Source organism: Cebus imitator, unplaced genomic scaffold, assembly GCF_001604975.1.
Source record: "Cebus imitator isolate Cc_AM_T3 unplaced genomic scaffold, Cebus_imitator-1.0 Scaffold516, whole genome shotgun sequence".
Lineage (NCBI taxonomy): Eukaryota > Metazoa > Chordata > Mammalia > Primates > Cebidae > Cebus > Cebus imitator.
Window position 1 is genome coordinate 675,349 of NW_016107831.1, and position 22,270 is coordinate 697,618.

Genomic DNA, 22,270 nt, shown 5'->3' on the forward strand with positions numbered 1-22,270 from the left:
CTAATGCTAGTCATTATTAATGTATTTCTGTAGGTTGTAAAACATCTAGTTACCACACCGTCTATGTTAGCTTGCTCCAACTTACGATTTATTTTCATTTTTTCTAGGATATAGACCTGCAGCTAACCGAATTTGATTTATAAGAGAGAAATCTACAGTCAGTTCCCACTCTTGCCACACTGCTAATATGGAAAACAGAATGTTCAACAGGATATGGTCTGATAAATAGTGATGATTGAAGATGCTGCTCCAATACATGTGAATTCAATGGGAGATACCTGCTGTATGAAGATCTTTCAGAGCTTTTCCCAACAAGCTCCCCTTTAAGAAATCGGAGGTATATTCTACCATTATACAGTCTTTCGCAAGCGGATATAAATACATTTGCCTCACTGTAACCAGTCAGCTAGACAACTAATGTGGGACCATGGCTCTGCCCAGATGCACGTGGCCAAATTATGTTTGGAGAGCAGTGATGGCATGCTTGGTACACAGGGGATTGGGTACCCCATTGACTCTCTGTATGTTGGGATGTTTGCTTCAGGCTGGCAATGTGCTACCACAAAAATTGGATGATGTGGACCCACTGGTGACTACCAACTTTGGAAAGATAAGAGGGATTAAGAAGGAACTCAATAATGAAATTTTGGGGCCTGTTATTCAATTTCTTGGAGTTCCATATGCAGCCCCGCCAACAGGGGAACGTCGTTTTCAGCCTCCAGAACCACCATCTCCCTGGTCAGATATCAGGAATGCCACTCAGTTTGCTCCTGTGTGTCCTCAGAATATCATTGATGGCAGATTGCCAGAAGTCATGCTTCCTGTGTGGTTTACTAATAACTTGGATGTGGTTTCATCATACGTACAAGACCAGAGTGAAGACTGCCTATATTTAAATATATATGTCCCAACTGAGGATGGTGAGTTTATTGCAGGAAAAACAGGGAGATATATTTATATATTTTTTTCTATTCTAAGTTCTAACAATATTAATTCATGTGTACTGGTAGTATGCATGGCTTTTCCTGTTGGCATGTAGACATATTTTACATGCGTGCATGGTGCTCTTTTTGTTTATGTGTGTCAGTCAGTGTATCTTATTTTTTTTCCTGTGCTTACTCATTTTCTTTCTTCCACAGCACGTATATTTAGGTAGAAATGGGTTTCTAATTTCCATTTCCTACCAAATGACTTCTAAGAAGATGCATCAACATTTCCTCATTGCATGTGCAGTCTCAACGAATTGGGGCTCTTTCGCACTGAGCAAATGCAGGAGCGTATTGAGTTAGATAGTAGTGTTGCATGTTCGGCGGTCTGTGATGGAGCGCCATGTTATTTTCTAGTCTTCTATTCATTTTTCAGTAAAAAGAATATCCAAGGAATGTGCCAGAAAGCCCGGCAAGAAAATATGTAGAAAAGGAGGTATGTATAAAAGTGGAAATTAAAAATGGGGGACAAAACTTGCAGAGGAAGAACAAAGAACTCTCCGTAAGGGTGATTTGCTGATGCTGGGAAGTAAATGGTTAGGTGATACTTGGAATCTGATGAAGGCTGTCAAGGAATAGAAAGGTGGTTAAGGAGAGCTCTAGCTGAGTAGATGACATTGGCAAAGTTCCTTGGTTGTGCCTTGTGTTCTGGTGCTGGTAGGATTGGCAAGAGTTGAATCTCTGCTTAGAGTTTGTGTGTAGTGGAATATATACTAAGGCTATTATGATACCTGCAAGGAACCCAAGCAGTGCTGTCTTACTAACTTGTAACTTTGATCTCTGAACTCTTTCCTACAGATATATATTTGTGTTCTTCTTAAAATTTGATCACTTCAACCACAAATCTAGTGGGGTTTTTTGTTTATTCTTAGCACTCCTTCTGAATACTTTCTGGACTTTCTCATCATAAGGGTAAATTTGACATAATTAACTGAGCAATTATTATTAAGGTAATAGTGTTTTTTCTCTGTCTTTTCATTTTCAGTCACTTTTCCAGAGGAGAATGAGATTTTGCAGATTTGATACTAAATATTTACAGTCTTAAAATTACTTTAACATTTTTATATTTACGTTAAACAATTTAAAACATAGAGAAGTGCATGATTCAGAAGCTACAATTAAATCAACCTTCAAATCATCCTCTAGCCAGATTGAGCAAATGTAGACACTGACAGCTGCAAGCTTGCATCTGAATGTAGCTTGTCCACACTCCATTTTTATATAACATTCAGTAAATCACTCATAGGAGAGTGTGATTTTCTATGCCAGTAAATCATCCAAGCATTATTTTGACCTTATTCATACCTTTGTAGAATTTCCAATCTTCATACAGATGTCATATTAATATTTTAATGTTGCACATTCTCTCCCGCTATGCACGTCTAAATCTCCTGGCTGGACCAAGTCAGATTTCCTTATAGTAGCATCCTTGTGGGACAGGGACTGTCTAAACTGTTTTGTTTTACTGGGATTACATTTATATGGAAGATACTTTATAAATAAGAAAATTCATAACTGCAATTCAGAAGTATTTGCATTAAGTTGTGGGGGGTTTTTGTTTGTTTTGTCTTTGTTCTTATTTCTTGGGTAATACTGGTAGAGTGGGATTTAAACGTCATTCTTTATTGATGTTATAATTTGAGTTAAAAGCACAGTATACTTAAGAGGACAGATATGGAGGCAACAAGGGTGTTTTAAACAACTAAAAAAAAGTCTCTTTTTTCTGCAAATGAAAATAACTGCAGTAATTTACATACCGTTAACTAATGTACAATACCGCAGTAGTTATTATTAGGCAGCTTATCAAGCATGTGTAATTAACTAAGTGACTTTCGCCTCCTATCACAAAGATGTTGATTCACAAAGTCATAAATAAAGATGTTATTGAAGAATGCATAAATAGAGCATAATACATAAAAATATGTGTGATGAAGAAAAACATGAGCGCATCAAAAGGTAAGCTAGTGAGTGAGAAAGTGACCTTTCTTCTCATACAACTTCAGAGGATAAAAGATTTATCAGAAAATTCTTTTTCATTGTTCTTTGTATTGTTGGTTCCATTTGCTTTAACAAGAGAGTTGGCAAGGAGATTTGTAGGCAATGTTATTACCTTCACAAACTCTGAACTAATTAATAATTAGAAGGAGGACATCTATTGATGCCTACTTGACCCTGTATGGTTGGCAGTTTAAATCTATTGTGCTTATTAATACATTCTGCTCATTTATTAGATGTTTGTCCATTATCCTGAAGTCTAAATAACAAAAATTTTTAATGTAATTTATATATATAAATAGCATTTTTAAAATAAACAAAAACTAAAGTTTAGAGTTTAGCTTTTAAGTAGAGGAGTAGAAACCTTTTTCAAAACTTTCAACTGTTTTGTTTTCTTCTTTTCTACCATGAAGGGGCTATTTTGGTTATTTCAAGATACTATATTTTTGGGAGTCAAGAAATTATTAGTCACTTTATATCTGTGTGTGTGTGTGTGGGTATATATATTTATATATACACAATATGTACTGCATATAGACTGTGAGATTTTCAGTAGAATGCCAGGAGTATATAAATGATGGTTTAGGTACTGTGAGAATAGTTGCTTTGCCAGGAGTTTATAAATGATGGCTCAGGAACTGTGAGAATAGCTGCTTTGCCTTTTATCTAGATGCCATTAAAACCCTGTCTTGTTATTGTTTATTTCTTTTATGTGTGTATGGATCATCTGCAGAGGCAGATGGACTCCCATCCCTAAGCCAAGTACTCTATAATCTGTGCATACTGTATTCATGCAAAACTATTTCCTAATTGCCAATTACAAGCCACATACTATTCAAGGGAGTCAGTAATAAATGAAACAAAGAACCCTCCTCCCATTGAACTTATAATCAAACAACTTTACAAAGAGCAAAGCATTTTCTTTGGTGTGTATAAAAGGAAGGAAATCCTTTGGTGTGTATAAAGGAAGGAAATCTTATCCCTCCTCCAAGAGATGTGCTATACTTTTTAAATAGGGCATTTATAATATTTTCCTCCAATTTAAGAAAAAAGCTCATTTTTATCAGTAGGCTGCCTCTTGTTTTAAAACAAGTCCCAGTTGTACTTTTTAATCTGTTTTTTAATATTTCCCATGATAGTTTTAGCCATATGTTAATTACCCTCTAGATATTTCTTCAGAGTTTTATCCTTGCAAAATGGAAAAGAAGAATGAATGCTGAACATGAGATGATTATCAACACTCGAACAAACAAGCAGATAACATGTGATAAAATATGGAATTTGGTTGTGGAGGACAGACACCTGCTTTTATATATAAGGTGTTTTGCATAATTTATATATTTAATCATCATAACATTATGAGAAAAGTATATTACTATCTCTGTTTTTTAATTTTAATTTTTTATCTCTATTTTATAAGTAAGAAGGTAGATTCTGAAAAGTTAGGTGTTCCAACCTTACCACTGACTGCTAGTTAGTGGCCGAGGCAGGTTTGGCCTTAATTCTTATTTACGTTAGATGGATTTCCATTATGTTAAATTACCTTCTGTGATGATTTCCATAGCAGAAGGTGGTATCTATCCATCCTTCTCCTCTCTTTTTTTCCTCCTTTCTTTTACACATTCACATGTCTAAGTTCTTTTTATTCTATCTGTTGACCATATTTTAGATAGACTTAATGCTCACCTTAATTGAATTGAATCAAGCCAATGTTAGCAGCCAATTTCCAAAAATATATTCAGTTATTAAGTGAATACTTTAAACCTCAGTTACTTTTGCACCAAGCTAATAATACCACATGCTTCTTACTGTGCAGACTAAGATCCCCACATAGTCTTCCTGGCTGCTATCAAGAACTTGCTTTAACTTGCTTCAGTTTCCCTCTGTTTCTTTAGGTTGCTCTCCTGAGAGAGTTGCTAACAAACAAGAAAGTGGTCAAATATGAGGCAGTAAACATGAGAAGGAGTAACAAGGGACCCAGAGAAGATTTGCAAATACATTGTCTGGTTCGTGGATTCTCTAGAGTTGTATAGTCTTGTATTTCTCCAGCACTTTTACTATTATTTGCATAGCTCTTCTAAGATGGATATAGAATTAACTTTTATTTCTGCCCTTATGAGACACTAACTTGCTTTCTTATTTACCCCAATTTGTATTGTGCAGAAGATTAACATCTTTATAGATGACTCTGGCACAATCATTTACTCTTTGAGCATTTTGTTTGTGATTTTCAAGTGTTTTCCATGCTCTGGTTCATAGCCTTTACCTGAGATAATATTGACTTATTTCAAGAGCCTTTTCCACAAATGTTTGGTTTGTTTGGTTGTCCGTTTAACATAGGGACTGATTTCTTCCTTATTAAAAATGTATAACAATGACTCCTAGTACTGTCAAGGTATTTAAGATTTTAAAAGGGGATTCTATTCCGGAATGTTCCTCCATCTTGCTTATACATTTTTCACTCATTTACTTATTCATTTGACAGATTTTTATTGAATCCATACTCTGTGCTGACTATTGTTCTAGGCACAGAGTAAATAAAAGAAGACAAAAACCTTGCCCGCTCTTGTGAAGCTTACAACCTAGTGTGTTGAGACAGTTTGTTAGTGATGAACACAATAAAAACTAAATTTAAAAGGTATGAGAAGGTGAGAAATTGAAACACAGTATGGAAGACCAGGAGTGCTGGTGTGGAGAGTGAAAATAGTTGAAAATAAAATGAGGATTACCTCATTTGAGCAAAGAGTTGAAAGAGATAAGGGGAGTATCTAGATACTTACAAGGTCACGATCTTAAAGGATCAATTAGGAATATAGCTTATCTGGAAAGGGGGAAAAGAGAAACAATGAGATTCAGAATAACCTGACTTGATAATTTGAAAAAGTCACTCTGGCTGATGTGATGAGAGTAGGCTGTAGGAGAGCATGGAGAAATGGGGAGAGTAAGATGAGGCTCCAGGTGAGACTTGAGCATGGTCCAGGCTCAAACAGGGTAGTAACCGTACAAGTGATAGATTCTTCGTGAATTTTGAAGATCACATTCCTTGATCAATTTGCTGTGGGCTGTGAAAGAAAAAGAGAAGTCAAAGAATGTTTCTAGGTTTTTGATCTGAACACCTGGAAGAATAGATTTGCCATCAATTAAGATGGAAAGGAAGAATGTAGAAGGGTTTGGGGAGAAGCAGAGTACAAAAGTAAGTTTAGTCTCGGACATGTTTAATTTGAGGTGACCCTTAGACATTCAAGCATAGGCATCGAAAAGCCAGTTTCCTGAACCAACATCTTGAATCAAGTTAGAGAGAAAGACCTAGGTAGAGATATAAATTTGGCAGTCATTCTAATATGAAGGTAAAGATTTCAAGTCATGGGCTTGAGAGAGAATAAAAGGAAGTGAATGAAGATAACAAAAGAAACAAGACACCAAGTTTTAATTTATAGGAACACTCCAACATTATGAGGCGTGGAAGAAGAGGAGGCCAATGGAAACTGAGAAAGAATTATGTGGGAGATGGTCGGTAAACCAAGATTTTTTTCTTGACCTGGAATTTGAGAGAAGAAAATGTCTCCAAGTGGGTATAGTGATCAACTCTCCCAAATGAACTTTTGTGGAGTGATGTAGGTTTTATACACTTAAGTGCGTCTACACACTAAAGTGTGTCTAAGAAAGAATGGGTGAAGATTTGCAGTGGCTTAGCATAAATAATTATTTTAAAGAGTTTTGCTTTTTTAAAAAAGGATCAGAAAAATATGAGGAGTGAGGAAAATAGTGTTTTGTTTTGTTTTGTTACTGTAGGTTAAGACAGAAGAAATAAAGTAATATTGTTATACAGCAGGAAAGGAAAAATTTTAAATATAGGCAAAAGATGGTAGAAATGCTGGAACAGTATCCTTCAGGAGGTGAGAAAGATGAGATTGGATATTTTGAATTAAAAGAACATGGGTAGAAAAATTAATCTGTTGCTCTGCACAGTACATGAGTGTGAGTGCATGGGTGGAAGGATAGTGAGGTTCTGTTCTTAACTGATTGTTTCAAGTTTAATTGTTTGATGTGTACTATTAAGGGAAATGAAGATAGAATTAACATCAGTGAGATCTTCTGATGATATAGACGTCATGGCATATTAATTTATTTGATATTGCAACAGCCTTTTGAGGTTCTCACCCTCACTTTCCAGATGTAAAAATGGAGGAACAAAGAAGTTAAATTGTCTTGCCCAAAGACTCTAATTTGTTGTTGGCCAACTATTTCCTTTGAAGAGTCTATTTCACAACGGGGGAACTAAAGAAAACAACAAAACAGCACAAAGGCAACAATAAGTATCATGCTTATATGAGATTTAAAATCAAATAGAAGATGAAATTGGTGGCCAATTTGCTAGTAGAAAAATCACCACACACTGAAATGTTCATAACGTTTAGTTCACTTAGAGTTTGAAGATGAACGTAAAACTACGTTAAACCAGAGATTTGACTTCATATTTGAATTAGTAACTGTGGACAGATGTGGTTATGTCTTCTAAAAGCTAAACAGTGTAAGTTGGACTCTGAAATAAAGTAGATCTAAAGCGTTGTAAAGTTTTAAAAGAACAACATCAATTGTTCCATTGTTTACTGACAGGCAGAGAGAGTCTCCTGAAGCAGATGATTAAAAGACCATTATAGTTGTCCAGTTCAATTTTTCTGAAGAATAAATACTTTTTTCCTCATAAAAACTGTGGTTGAAGTTGAAAACATTTAAGATTTATGCCACCAGAGGAAAGAGTTATACTACAAAATAAATTCTTGGTAGAAACTGCTATCCTTTCTTCTACCATATGTAATATCTTTCCTTATGTATTCTTTTCACATATATAGCATTTGAAGAGCTTAATAATCAGAATGCAATTGTTTTAAATTGAGTTCTATATTACTTACCATTACACATTTTGTAGCTAATATTCTGGTCTTTAATATTTCTCCTATGAATACCCTTCTTCTTCCTCCTCTGGCAGTACATGCTAACATAGTTTATGACATGGGAGGATTCAAGAGTCATACCAGTAGAGACATTTGCTAGTAACAATTACACAGAATTATTCTGGATTTGAGCCCCTTAAACTCTGGACTAGTTGTGGAAGCATAACTTCTAATCATAAATCTTCATATAGCCTTTTATAACTGGACAGAGTACTTTATGTAACACTTCCTGTATAAGTTGCCTAGGCTGCTGTAACGAATTACCACAAACTGTGTGGTTTAAAACAGCAGAGATTTATCCTCTCCAATCTCCAAGTCTGGAGTCAAGAAATTTAAAATCAAGGAGTGGGAAGGATTGGCTTTTTCTGGAGTCTCTGCAGGAGCACTTCCCTGCTTTTTTTCTAGTTTCCGGAGGTTGCTAACAGTCCTCGCTGTTCCTTGGCTTATAGTTGCATCACTCCAGTCTCCAGCTGTGTTGTCACATGGCTTTCTTTCCTGTGTGTCTCCCCACATTCCCGTGTCTTTATGTGGTCTTCTCAAACACATGCTGGCTCCTAATCTAGTGTGACCTCATCTTCATTCTATTTACAAAAACCTATTTCCAAATAAGGTCATTGTATTGCTTTGCTGGATTGCTGTAAGAGAGTACTACAAACTGGGTGGCTTAAACAACAGAATTTTTTTTTTTTTTTTTTGCAGTTCTGGAGACTAGCAAGTCTGATGTCAGCACATGGGCGGGGTTGGTTCTTTCTGAGGGCTGCGAGGAAGAATTAGTTTCAGGCCTCTCTTTGTGGCATATTGATGGCGGTCTTCTCCCTGTGTCTCTTCACATGGCCTTCTGCCTGTGTATATGTCTGTGTTCAAATGATCAATATTTTAGAAGGATACAAGTTGTATTGGATTATGGCACAACCTAATGACCTCAACATAACTAATTACATCTATAACGATCTCATTTCTAAATAAGGGCACATTTTGAGGTACTTGGGTTAGGACTTTAACATATAGAATTTTGGTGAAGCACAATTCAACCTATAACTGTCACATCTGAAGTTTCCAGCTGGACATAAATTCTTGAGGGACACTAAGGACACTGCCACTTTTCCAGACTGATCCCCAGAATGATCTCAAAATGTTTCGATCATAACGTTTATTTTAAATGTTGAAAAACTATCGCTTATTGGGGTTAAATATGTTGCCAAGGTCACATGACTATTGGGAGCACTGAAACTTTTGCTCAAATCAAAACTTAAATTTTATGTGATAGCTGCCTTTACCACAATGACCCCTCCTACGGATAATGAATTTTCTCTGCCCTCCTAAGAAGTTCATTTGTTTTTTAATTATTTTTCTATCAAGATAGGATACAATGCATTAATCCATATGCTTTTATATATCCAAGTGCTTGACTTTGTGTCAACAAAATGATTCAGTATTTTTAAAGTATTTCTTGAATTTTAAACACTTTATCCAGATGGTTGCTTACATGCAAACATGGTTTAAGTTAAAATGAGGATCCTAACAATTTAAAGCTGTAATATTATTGCTTTTCAGTTCTGTTTCATTTGTCATTTTAGGGAATTGAATTAAGTTATTTTTAAAATAATTTTAAAGTTAAGACCTAATTCTTTGTTTACTGTAATTCTATTCATTTGGTATCTATGAAATAACACTAAAGCAATTTAAGTATAGCCCATAATTTTCATGAAAACCTGTAAAATGTTGCAATAATCAGATTTCTACAATGACAAAAACAATCTTAATAAAAGGATCAGGGGTCATAGCAACCATAATTATAATTCTTAAGAGTAGAAAAATCTGATTATTCGATAGTGGTTCTAATTTTCTGGTCCCCATTGCAGGAATGAAGGAGTGAAGGAGGAAGCCTTCACTTTCCTTTTCTTCCTTTTTTTTTTTTTTTTTTTGAGACAAACATCTTTGGAGTAGTTATTCCAATTTAAAAAAATTATCATTTCCTAGTAGTAGAAGTATACAAAAACATCTACCTTTTCTTTTTACAAAAATGCTCACATTTTCTTTTCTCCAAAAGGTCTGGACTCCTCTTCTAGAATCTTCTTTCTGTGTTCCGCTAACCGGAAAGTGAAAGAAGGAGGATAAGTAAGAAAAGGACAGGTTGACACCAGGACAAGGAATATAATCCTGTCAAGTGGTAGTAAATGTAGCTACTCCCAGTAATGGAAGAGGGATCCCTGGTTAAAACTATTAAAAATATATACGTGCTTCCTAATTTGGACTCCTAGGCCTCTTGGGAACAGGCATGCCCTGTGGAGGATTTCTAAAAAGAAGAATGCCTGTAACTTCCTCTAACTCTCTATCCCTGCTAAATTCCCACACATCATCTTCCTCAGCTCACCATCTTTCCTGGCAATGAGCAGGCCAGGCCTCAGTTTGCATTTGTGAGCTTTCATTAAAAAGAACTGATATGTTGCTTTGCCACAGTAATTTACAAGGAGGCAGATCCTGAGGCATCTGAGCTGCTCCAAGCTAGGCAGCCAAGTAGCCTGTCAGTGCTTCTCTTGACCTATCCCTGACTTCCCACCAGCACAAACACCCACACTCCCACACACACCCATCTGGACAGCACCCTCATCCCTCACACATATGTACATGGAGACACCACCTACAGTGGAAAGATTTCTTTCCTTTTCTTCACTTTTCTTCTGTCCTTCCTTGATTCCTTTCTTCCAGAGCAAAGGGGGTCCTGCTGCTTTATTAAAATATTTGGAAGTCATTCATTTAAAGAAAAACTTCATTTCAATAAAAATGAAAATATTTGTAAATTTGCATTCCAAAGAGAAAATGTTTTCTAAAATGGCTACTTAAAAGACTTTGTATTCCAGTGGACTCTGAAAGGCCACAGATGAGTTGAGTTTTTTTTTTTCTTTCTGTATTTATTTTATGAAGTTCTTTGGCCACCTCAGCAATTTAGCAAAGGGTATTCTTGTGGGGGCAGAGGGGAAGGAAACATAAAACTTTGTATAATATTTACTGGGGCCTCAGACTGTCATTGGGTGGGAAGTTTGACTATTGCAAGTGGTGCTTTTATCAATTGAGACTGATTGATTGTTATTCTTTTCCGAGTTGTTGCTTTTCTCAGCTCTGTGCTCTGTGTCCTGGAGGCCCTGCCTCAGATTTCCCAATTTGGCCTGCTGTTTCCTGTCCCTCCCAGTCACTGCCTACTCCCGATAAATCGCTCCATCTGGCACTTTGGGAAAGAATTGCTCTTTGCCTTCAGAGAGCTTACATTGTAACAAAAACCTCAGTAACAAGAAATAGGGCTTTTTTGTTGATGCCCATGTCAATATTACTAAGTACTGTAAATGTAAGTTTGATATGTATTCAAATCTCCAAAAAACAAAATGAGAAAATAGCTGCTTCTGTAAAAAAAAAAAAACAAAAAAAAACCCCAAAAAGGTAATGATGCTGATATTTGGCACTGTGTTCCCCATAATAAAACATTTAATTAAATCTCTAAATGTGTATAGAGTACAAAATCTGCACATTAGAATAAAACACATCAGGCATAACCAAAACTATAATTATATCAGCCCCGTTGCCTGAGCCCACCTTAGTTGCTCTGCCAAGAAGCAATGGTTTAAAACTTTCCATCCATCTGTTTTTTTTTTTTAAACCTAAAGTGTACCTATACAAATCTCTTTAAAGCTGGGAATGCTTTGGCTACTGATACAACAGCTGCTGGATTACAGGCTGCTGCTTCCAGAAGTAAAAATGAACAGCTGACGCTCTAGGGCTCTTTTCTCATTTTTGTTGGAAGTCTTCTCAGTGCAGAGCCCTGGGGTAGGTCCTGGAGATACTGAGATAAAAAAGACATTAAAGAGCTGCCCTCAAAAGAGTTCACTATCTTGTGGGGGAGGCAGATACAGAAAGAGAAAATAACAATACAGTAGGCGCCCTGAGGAAAGGAAGCAAGGGGCATTGAGGGAACGCACAGGAGAGGTGTCTGTAGTTCCAGATATTTTGAGATAGAAGGTTACCCCTTACATGAGCGCATGAGCACTCACGGATAAATGCCGTAGTCTCTCCATAACTTCAAAGGCTAGTGTAGTCTATGTGACCATATTTCAGAGAGTAAAATATTTTTGAGTGTTTATTTAAAATATCTGTGTGTATCTTTTTTTTTTTTTTTTTGTATGAATATCAGTTGTGTCTTCTTTCGAATTTCATTTTGCCAGGATTTTAGAAACACTACGTGCTCACTTCTATAGTCCTGAATCTGATCTGTTATGGTTTGGAAAACAGAACACCCACACTTAAAACATGCAAACAAATAGAAAAACTTGTTTGTGACAAAAATGGAGTCAAAATGAGAGTCTTCACCATGCGTAACCCAGGGGAACTTATGCATATAGACTTTGTGTGAAGGTAGTTTTTTTCAGTTTTATGTTGTTAGTAATAGGCCACTAAAGATGTAGGCTTCAAATAAGTGATGTATTTACTAATTGGGAATCTATAGAAGCCAACACTCCCCTCATGAGGATGTGCACAGGCATTGCTTGACGCTCAGGACACCCGGAGACCCGATCCTTCTTCCCTGATGCACGCCGTCTCTCCTTCTCCATTTCTCTCACCCTAATCTAGAGCCTGCATCATTTCTTGCACCAACCACTGTAATAGCCTCATAACACTTCTTCCTATTCCCATTCCTGCTTCTGAATCTATTCTACACATAGCAGCCAGTATGATCTTTGCTTTAAATTCTGAAATCAGATTATATCACCTTTTTTCTTAATTGCCCTCAAGGATTCCCTAAAAGTAAATGTAGAACTCCTTACTGTCACCTACAAGACTCTACATAGTAACTCTTGTCTGCCGTTTCAGTTTCCTTCTGTATATTTCTCCCTTCTCTCTACTTTCTAGCTTTATTGATATTCTTTTGGTTACTGGAATAGTCAGCCTCCATCCTACCTCAGGACCTTTGCACATGCAGATCCTTGTACTTTTAATGAACCTCTACATCTTTTCATGTCTGACTAAGTTTTAGAATTCAAGTTTTGGAAAAGTGCCACTTTGTCAAAACAGCCTTTGCTGATCAACCTATCAAGGTAACCCTACCCTTTTCTTCCAGTTAGTCTTTAATATCTTCATCGTTATTTTCTTCATTACATTTTTATCTTCATATTAAATTACATTGTTCATTTATGTGCTTTACTCCCTGACTGCCCCGGAAAAACATTTCTCTTGCTCACTGCTACATCTACAGCACTCACAAGGGATTCAATAAATATTCATTGAGAACATAAACAGCCTTAAGAAACAATGCAATTTGTCGGAGAGAGCCTTCATCTCCCACCGTCTGCATTTATTTGAGTAATACTACACCTGCTATCATTCTTCACCAGACATGGTAAATTCTGTTTCTTTCTGCTATGCAATCACTATTTGTTTATGGCACACTGCTCCCCAAATAAAGTAAATTTCAAAGCCAACATCAGAGTCTTTAACTAAGAAATAGCATTGTTCAGTGGTTCAGAGTCTGACAGATATAACCTGGACTCTGTCGCAGGGGCCCTCGAGGCCAAGTGGCTGCCAACAGCCGAGGCTCTTGGCTTTCTGCCCGTGCACGTTACTGCCAGCCTTATGGCCTCTGCACTGAATTTATATTTTAATACAGGACGCCAACAATGCATTTGTGTAACAGGAGTACTGAGACTGATTTTTCTTTTCCAGCCAGAAGCTTCATTTTTCCTTTCCTACCTTCTATTTTAATCTTTATTCAACCCCAATTTCCCTCCCCTGACAAATATATCTTCTCATTATTTTCTTTTTTTCCTTGTTTTACCATCTATCTCTGTAAATAAGATTTCTTGCTAACATATTCTCTAAAGCATTTAACTTGAGATTATGGAAGAGGCAAAAAGTCTGAATACCAGATAATCTAAGAAGAGGTTTAATTGTATCTGTTTAAGGAGTTACATAGCATTAAATAGCTCCTGCAATGGCCCGTGTGGGATCTCATTCCTTATGATTCGGCCTTCCATTGGTTAATATCACCATGAACGTATACATGAATTCAGTGCATTTTTGTTGTTATTGCTTTTTTCTTCTTTTTTTTAGAGACAGGGTCTCACTGTATCATCCAGGCTGGAGTGCAGTGGCAAGATGGTAACTCACTGTAATCCTTGAGCCCATGGGCTCAAGTGAGCTTCCTGCCTCAGTCTCTTGGGTAGCTGGGGCTACAGGCACACACCACCACACCTGGTTATTTTTGATGCTTTTGTAGAGATGCGGTCTCCCTAAGTTGGCCAAGTTGATCTTTAACTTCTGACAGAAAGCAATCCTCCTTCCTCGGGCGCACAAAGTGCTTGGATTACAGGCAGGACCCACTCTGTCTTCTCTTCTTTCGTTAGATATTAGCCACCACAGGTTTCCCAGGGCAAGTCAGAAATCACTTTATAAAATGAAGCAAACCAGAAAGTGAGACTATATTCTGTTTTTATCTCCATAGGCAGAGTTTTTGGAACATGGTTAGTACACCAAAAACAGTTGATAAATGAAGAAGCATTTTGAGTATGGCAGATAATGGGCTGCTTAGATCATTGAGGTAAATAGAGTGGCCACTAGCCTTTCTAGTGGATGGTAGAGGCTACATCCTGGGGAGTTGGTGGTGGAGAGGCATACTAAGAATGTTATTGACCTATAACATCTCAATCTAGGAGTGAGTGTTAAAGCTGGCAACGAGATAAACTAGATCTACGCCTCAGAACACATTGCAGAGTGATAGAGAATAGGGCGTTGGATTTCTGGTGGGGCTGGCTTCATGCGCTGGGGGTCTGTGCAGTCCAACTGATCCCTGAGCTCAGAATGGCCCCACATAGTTGGTTAAACAATGTTTTTTTCATCATATTGAAATTGATAATACGTTTTGAACAAGGGATCCTGCATTTTCATTTTGCACTGGATCCTACAAATTATTTAGCCAATCTTGTTCTTGGTTTTGCTGGCATTTTCCCCATGCTGCACATCAGTAAATGTTCATGTAATTATGAGAGATGGCAGAATAGAAACCCTCTGTGCACACCGAATAATTAGATTAAAACTCTCAACTAAAACACTATGACCACTTGTATTTTTACCCTTACAGTTCCCTTCAGATCTAAGGGAAGCAATGAAAAAGACATGTTGTCACTTTGGGAAATCAAAGGTCTGTTCCTCTATTCTTTTTTTTTTTTTAAAGATGACATTTCACCCTTGTTGCCCAAGCTGGAGTGCAATGGGGTGATCTCGGCTCACTGCAACCTCCGCCTCCTGGTTCAAGCAATTATCCTGCCTCAGCCTCCCAAGTAGCTGGGATTGCCATGCCAGCCTGATTTTCTGTATTTTTAGTGGAAATGGGGTTTCACTGTGTTAGCCAGGCTGGTCTCAAACTCCTGACTTCAGGTGATCTCCCTGCCTCGGCCTGTTGTTCTTGTTGTAATGAACTTGTTCATTCTCTGATCAATTATTGAGTGTTTAATGAGTCCTAGGGGCTATGCTAGACCCCGAAGGTAAAAACAGGAAGACTTCGTAGTTGTCATAGGGGACAATCAAGTGAGGGCTAACAAAAATCATTATTATAATAGCTACCATTTGTACAGTGCCCACCAGGCATTGTTTTAATGGTTTTATATATTAGCTTACTTAATCTTCACAATAGACCTATGAAAAAGTTGCTATTAGTATTTCTACTTTACTAAGGAGAAATATGAGGCACAGATAGGTTACTGTGCAAGGTTCCACAGCTAGAAAAGTGGCAGAACCAAGATTCAACGCCAGAGAGTCTAGCTCCATTGACTGTACCTTTAGCCACTAACTATAACAAACATTAGAGACCCTATAGGAAATAAGTTAAATTTACATATGGGTAGGATGCTACCCAGGGCAGTAAATGGACATCTCTATCTTGGATGGGAGCTGGAAAGAAAACACTTTATGATGATGATGATACTTGCAATGGCTGCAGAACAAGAGGAAGTGGCCCATACACTGAGCACAGGATGTGCTGAGATGAGTGGGACAGGGCTTGCTTCGGTCGAGGACAGCTTGTGATCAGAGAGGACAGTGAGAGATGAGCCTGGAGCTCCAGGCAGGATCGAGATGTCTCAGGAGCTTCGAGTTTTTCTCCAGGTGATAGGACGTCATTGAGGGATTTAAGTAAAGGCTTGACATAATTGGATGAGCACTGCGTAATGTTCTTTCTGACAACAGTATAAATGATGGAATCCAACGATGATAAACCTGAAAGGGAATAACTAGAAGTTTGGTACCACTTAGTGTGTCAGTGACAATGAAGACCTTACTCAGGGCAATCGCTGTGGGGGAGAAGGAAAGAAATGAAGGGTAAGAGGTGTCTATTTGGTAGCTTCCTAGGGCTTGTGGAGAAACTGGTTGTTGCCGGGTGGCAAGACTGGGGAAATAATGGAAACAAGGGTGACTCTAAGATGTCTCACTGTCCAGTCAGTACCTTCCTCCTTGACCTGCTGTCCTGACTTCCCCTAACCAGCCTTGTCTAACGTGGCTTCTTCACCGGAACTCAAGAAGGCAGGATGGGGCAGACAGTGAGTTAGAATAATAATAAATAATTTGCAGAAAAGGGAAAGGGTCAAAGGTAGAGGAGAAAAAGAGGAAAAGGCTCCAGAACATAAACAGAAGAGCAGGATGGAATACTGAACAAACTTTTAATCTCTCATGTGCCAGGTAAAAGGTAAGTTCTTGAAAATAATGCCACCTACATGGATTTATTTTACTGAGTCATCCTTTAAAAACAGAACTTGGGAGAGAGAGAAGTATGTCAGAAGGAGGCAGAGATAGATAACACAGAAGTGGGGCTGGGAAAGAGTCTGCAGCTTACCCATGGTTGGGGTAAGCTCGAAATGAGAAGGAAAACATGCAGAGATAGGAAATCACAAACCGTCAACTGGAAAGAAAGCAAAATCATTTAGTTGAAGTGTGAATTGCTAAAAAGAACAGGCAGGTGCATAATCTATGTAGATTTGTATTAATGGCTAGACAAATGAACATAAATTTTCAGAACACTGGTAAGTCAGAAAACACATATTGATTGAATTCAACGTGTATTCCTGAGTATTTACTGTGTGGCTTGCCTCGTGCTAGGTATTGAATTACAAATTGAGTCTGTACAAATCAGTGACACACACAAGCGTACAAGTACTGCACTTGGCTACGTAAAATCTAATATGAAGGCAGATTACAAATTATCAAATATGTATACTACAAGACTAGAAAGGTCATTACGGAGGAAGGAATGTTATTATTTATTTATTTATTTATTTTGCATTTAAGAACTCATGAAGTTTAGGTTTAATCAGAAAGATATCTTAAAAGAATAATATTTGGAATCAATCTTGAGTGATGGATAGACTTTCAACAGGCAGAGATGTAGGGCTTTTGTCTGATAAGGGGAAATGCATTGCAATTGGTAAAATCTCAGGACAGTAAGTGTGAAGCTGATTAGATCGTAAAAGATATTGAATTGTGATGAAATATTGGTTGTGGTAAAATATCAAAACCCTCGAAGGTCAAGATGAGGCATTTTACTATCAACAAGTATGCACTGATGGCTCTTGGGCAAGGAGCTCTGATAACAAGAGTGGTTTCGGTGAAGGGTGAGCGGGGAATGGGAAGGGCAGAGAATTAACTGCAGGAAAGGAGAGTAATATGGGGTAATGGGACTGTAGTTTACATGAAAAGTGACTGGCAGTGGACATGAAAAGATAACAAATCTGGGAGACATTTCATAGCAGAAATTAATAGAATGGGAAAGCGTCTGCATATGTGGGTGGACAGTGAGCAAGGAGGCCTTGGCAAGGCTGACAACAGATTGGAAATGAAATGGCTGGGAGGAAGATGATGCTGTTAATAAATCCTATTTCCAAATCTACTCTGAGGATAGATGAGCTTGTGAAATTTTCAGCAAAATTGATCCTGGGAATGAATTTACCATTCTTTTCTTTATTCTTATCAATATAAAGGCATAAAAAAGCTATTTATGCCTTTGTAGTGTGTTCAAATAAAATATTAACCTCATCAATTCAAAGAAATTCACTGAAAAATCCGCCTTTCATTTTTTGCCAAAGCAGGGAGAAAAGATGATACATCTTCCACACTAAAATTTCTCTATTACTGTCATTTCTGGGCTGTGTATAGCTCTAGATTTCCAAAAGAGAAATGAATAGAGTACATACTCCTTTTTTTTCTTTTAAAGGCTACCCACTGCCATAGGCTGTCTGAGTGTAATTTTCAATGACAAGCCAAGATTGAGGAATGTATACAAGGCCAATTACAGACTCAGCTTGTTTTTCCAGCATTTAACTGTTCCCATCAAGCACTCTGTTTATTTGCATGGAAGTGAAATGGACCCAAAGAATTTGAAAGCTGTGAAAGCTGCATGTCTTGCTGTGAGGAGTACAGATGGGACTGGTTAGACTCTTTCCTGAGACTCATACACCTAGATCATTAAAACCACATAAACCTCAGAGAAAGACTGAGAATACAGAACGTGGGACATGAAGTAGAAAATTATCTAAAAGCAATGGCAAGGCCATCTGGAAACATCAGAGCAGGATATGATGGCCCAAATTGCTTTCTGATGCGGACCTGCTGGAAGAAGAAGAAAAATAGTCCCAATAAAAAGAGAAGAAAAAAAAATAAAACTTATTTTAAGATTCTAGAAAAAGTGAATAGAAGTTTTCATCTGCCAAGTGATTATGCTGGTACCAGGACTGCACTGGAGAAGTGGTTTTATTTTACCTTATGTAGTTTAAAGGGCAGGTATCACACCCATGGCATTTAGCATTGCTGAGAACTATTTTTGTTGCAAAAGTTATGAAAGTAAATCAACGGTTTCCACAATATGATTCCAATAGGATAATTATTTATTGTTCGGCATTTCCAAAAAATAAAACAACAAAATTACTAACTGACCCAATTAGTAAACACAACAAGCTGCCATACTTCCTGCTCAATAACAAATGCAGGCCTTGGGGAAGCTGCACATGGCCTTCCAGATCATTGAACAAATAACTTCTTCAGAAAGAGTTAACAGCTTCTGAATGCATTCTGTACCTTCAAAAGAGTTCTGAGTCCCAGGGAACTTCAGGTGAATGAAGAAGTAGGCTATGAAACCACAAAGAGCCAGCACTTGCTTCTGTCTCATAATCACTTTACAGCAACATATAGTATTTGTACCCCCCATTCTGCCTCTAACATGGTCTCTACATAAACCTCAGTGAAGCTTAAGTCATTCTTGTGTATTCTTTCTATAAAGGTCTTTGGCATGCAAGTCAACAGGGCTAGTTGGATGCTGGCGGCAGTGAGACCCACTGACTATGTCAAGGAGCTCAGTCTGATTGAAAAAGAAGTTAGGACAGGTGCATACATACTCTGTAAAAATGGGGCAGTGCGATTGTTTTTGCGAGAAAAGAAAAAGCAGATTCTTGGAGAGTTAAAAGGGAGGAGGTGTAATATCTAACAGTGCATGTGTTTTGGATGAGGTTAAGGTGAACAATCAGAAAATAAATAATGGGAGTCAAGATACGCTTGGATAATACAGACTTTTTGACAGGTCACAATGGAATGAGAGAACACATGCCAACGATAGAGAATAGCATGGGCAAAGAGAAGCATTGAGAGGGAAAGAATGAGGGTTGTGACCATCATGTGGCTGCAGTTCAGCTGGGGAACAGGTAATAAGTACCAGGAAGGAAAGATCGATTGGAACATGTTCTGAAAGGCTTTAAATGCCAGTGTGAGGATTTTAATTTGGTAGGCAAAGGGGAGCTACCAGATGTTGTGCGTAAGAGAGTGACATGATTAAAATTGTTTTAGGAAGATTAATTTGGCAGTTGTCTTTGGTTAGATTGATGATACAGGAGACTGGGTCTTGTAAAACATAGTAGGCTTTTGCATTTGTGCCATCTGACAAGATGTTGATCAGTAATTTCAAAAGTCTTGTAAATATTTAAACTTTCTTGCTGTACCATGGACATCTATTTAAAAGGCCCCAAAAGTTAAGAAATAAAGAACATTATTCACTTTTTTTTTTCCAAATAAAGATAGGAATGCTAGAAGAGCCCACATAGAGTTCAGAAGTTGTTCTCCACAAAAGGGGTAGGCCCTCTGGCTCTAACAACAGATCAGCTGTTGTAGAGCTGTCCACCCATGGCTTACTGTTCTGGCTCTGTCATTCTGTGGCTGTGTATTTCAGCAGGTCATTTTATGGTTTTGGGCCTCAGTTTTCACTTGAATGAGATGAAGGTTTGGGCTCCATGACCTTCAGCGTTGCAAGATTTCTCATTTTCCAGTTCTTTCTAGGAACAAAGGGAATTGCAATAAATAATAGGGTTAATGGTTATCTGCACTGTCTGCCTATTTCACTGACTTGTCAAGAATTCTAGTAAGGAGGATGAGTTTGAAGACTTCATGCATGGATTTAATGTAGCATGAGCTTGTTTCATTTGTTGCAACAGTTTAAATGCCATTTTTAATGTTTTCTTCTCATGCTACTGCTGCTGATTTCCCTGTTTCCAAGAAGTGAAACTTCTGCAGATATGCCTGCTCCCACTCCTACAATGAATTAAGTATACACTGAGGAGACAATTTCTTTTTTATATTTAAGAAGATTTAGAATATTAATTTAAATAAATTAGCTGTGGTATGATATTGGTATATCTTACTTTTATCTGTCAAAGAATAATTTGAATCAGCTAACTATACTGTATAGTAGTTTAACAACATGAATGCAAGATAGCTACCACATGCAGTAAGAATGAGCAGAAGGTTCTTCAATTAATTTACTTAATTCTAATAAAATATAGACAATATTGGGCAACCAATGGTAGTAATACCCAGACTAACTTATAGCTCACAGGTTTAAAATTTTTTTAAATAGGAAGATGATGGTTTATTATTCTTTTTTCTTTGTATTTTATCTACTTTCCCTTTATAATTTTTTTATGGAGCCTTTTGGATAGTTCATAAAAGTCATAGGATGATGGTGAGAGTCTTCTTGAACTTTAACTTAACTGACAGAGATTTCATCCATGTCAGTCTGGTCAGACAGATGTAGAGAATGGGTGGGTCAAATGTTCTTAACTCTGCCCACTTGCCTTTTCCCTACCTAATATATATATATATATATATATATATATATATATTTTTTTTTTTTTTTGAGACAGAGTTTCACTTTTTATTGCCTAGGCTGGAGTGCAGTGGCACAATCTCAGCTCACTGCAATCCCTGCCTCCTGAGTTAAAGCGATTCTCCTGTCTCAGCCTCTCAAGTAACTGTGATTACAGCACCCACCACCATGCCTAGCTAATTTTTGTATTTTTAATAGAGACGGGGTTTCACCATGTTGGCCAGGCAGGTCTCGAACTCTTGACCTCAAATGATCTGCCTGCCTCACCCTCGCAAAGTGCTGGGATTACAGGCATGAGCCACCATGCCCAGCTTTCTTTTCCCTAATTTTAGCTAGAGAGTCACCAACTGTTTCTGGATTTGCTACAATATATTTAAACAGTACTTAGCTGAGTTCCAGTCATCAAAGAACTGGGGATACCACTGTTAGAAGTCCCACTCTTTTTCACTTTTGCAGAAAAATTGCCAGTTAAAGTAGAATGGTAAAGAGGTAAGGAAAAGGAATGACATTTTATAATTTATGGAAATTTTTCATGGCGTGGATTTTAGACATAAGATGTGCTTTAATATGTGTGTGTAAGTATTTTATGATTGTACATATTGGAAGAACTATTTCCTGCCCCCTTCCCCCAACACACGTACCATCACTACCACCACCCTGGTAATTCTGCTTATGCTTAGATTACAATCAAATAAATAAATTTAGGTTTGCCAGTTGATTGTACTAAATTTGTTTATATGGAGACGTGTGTACATTTACTCATGCCTTTGCACTTTTCCCAAATAATTTCCAAGGACATGTGGAAAGATTGGAAAAGTCTCTGTCTTCCCCATTTTTCTTTGATAAGACAGAAGAGGCATGTTTGTTTCAAGTTACAAATCATTAACTATTTATTAAATACCTTTTATGTAGTAGTTATGGATCAATATAATATAAATATATCAATAAATTGATATATTATTTACTGATGAAACATTAAGAGATATTAATTGATAAAAATAATGAGGTTAGAGCGTGGTGGCTCATGCCTGTAATCCCAGCACTTTGGGAGGCCGCCGTGGGTGGATCACAAGGTCAAGAGATCGAGACCATCCTGGTCAACATGGTGAAACCCCATCTCTACTAAAAATACAAAAATTAGCTGGGCGTGGTGGTGC

At 37.4% G+C, this 22,270-nt stretch overlaps 1 protein-coding gene across 9 annotated transcripts in view; it reads left to right on the top strand.

Annotated features, from left to right (window-relative positions):
- Window positions 1-22,270, top strand: part of NLGN1 (neuroligin 1) — a 901,657-nt gene that overhangs the window by 194,765 nt on the left and 684,622 nt on the right. For 5 of the 9 annotated variants that reach the window (XM_037733329.1, XM_037733328.1, XM_037733327.1 and 2 more), the window contains exons 2-3: window positions 108-920; window positions 1,363-1,422. In XM_037733329.1, the coding sequence (XP_037589257.1) occupies window positions 428-920; window positions 1,363-1,422 (553 nt within the window). In that variant the 5' untranslated portion in view covers window positions 108-427. The remainder of the gene's footprint in view (window positions 1-107; window positions 921-1,362; window positions 1,423-22,270) is intronic. The other 4 variants (XM_017514104.2, XM_037733331.1, XM_017514108.2 and 1 more) reach the window with 1 other exon arrangement.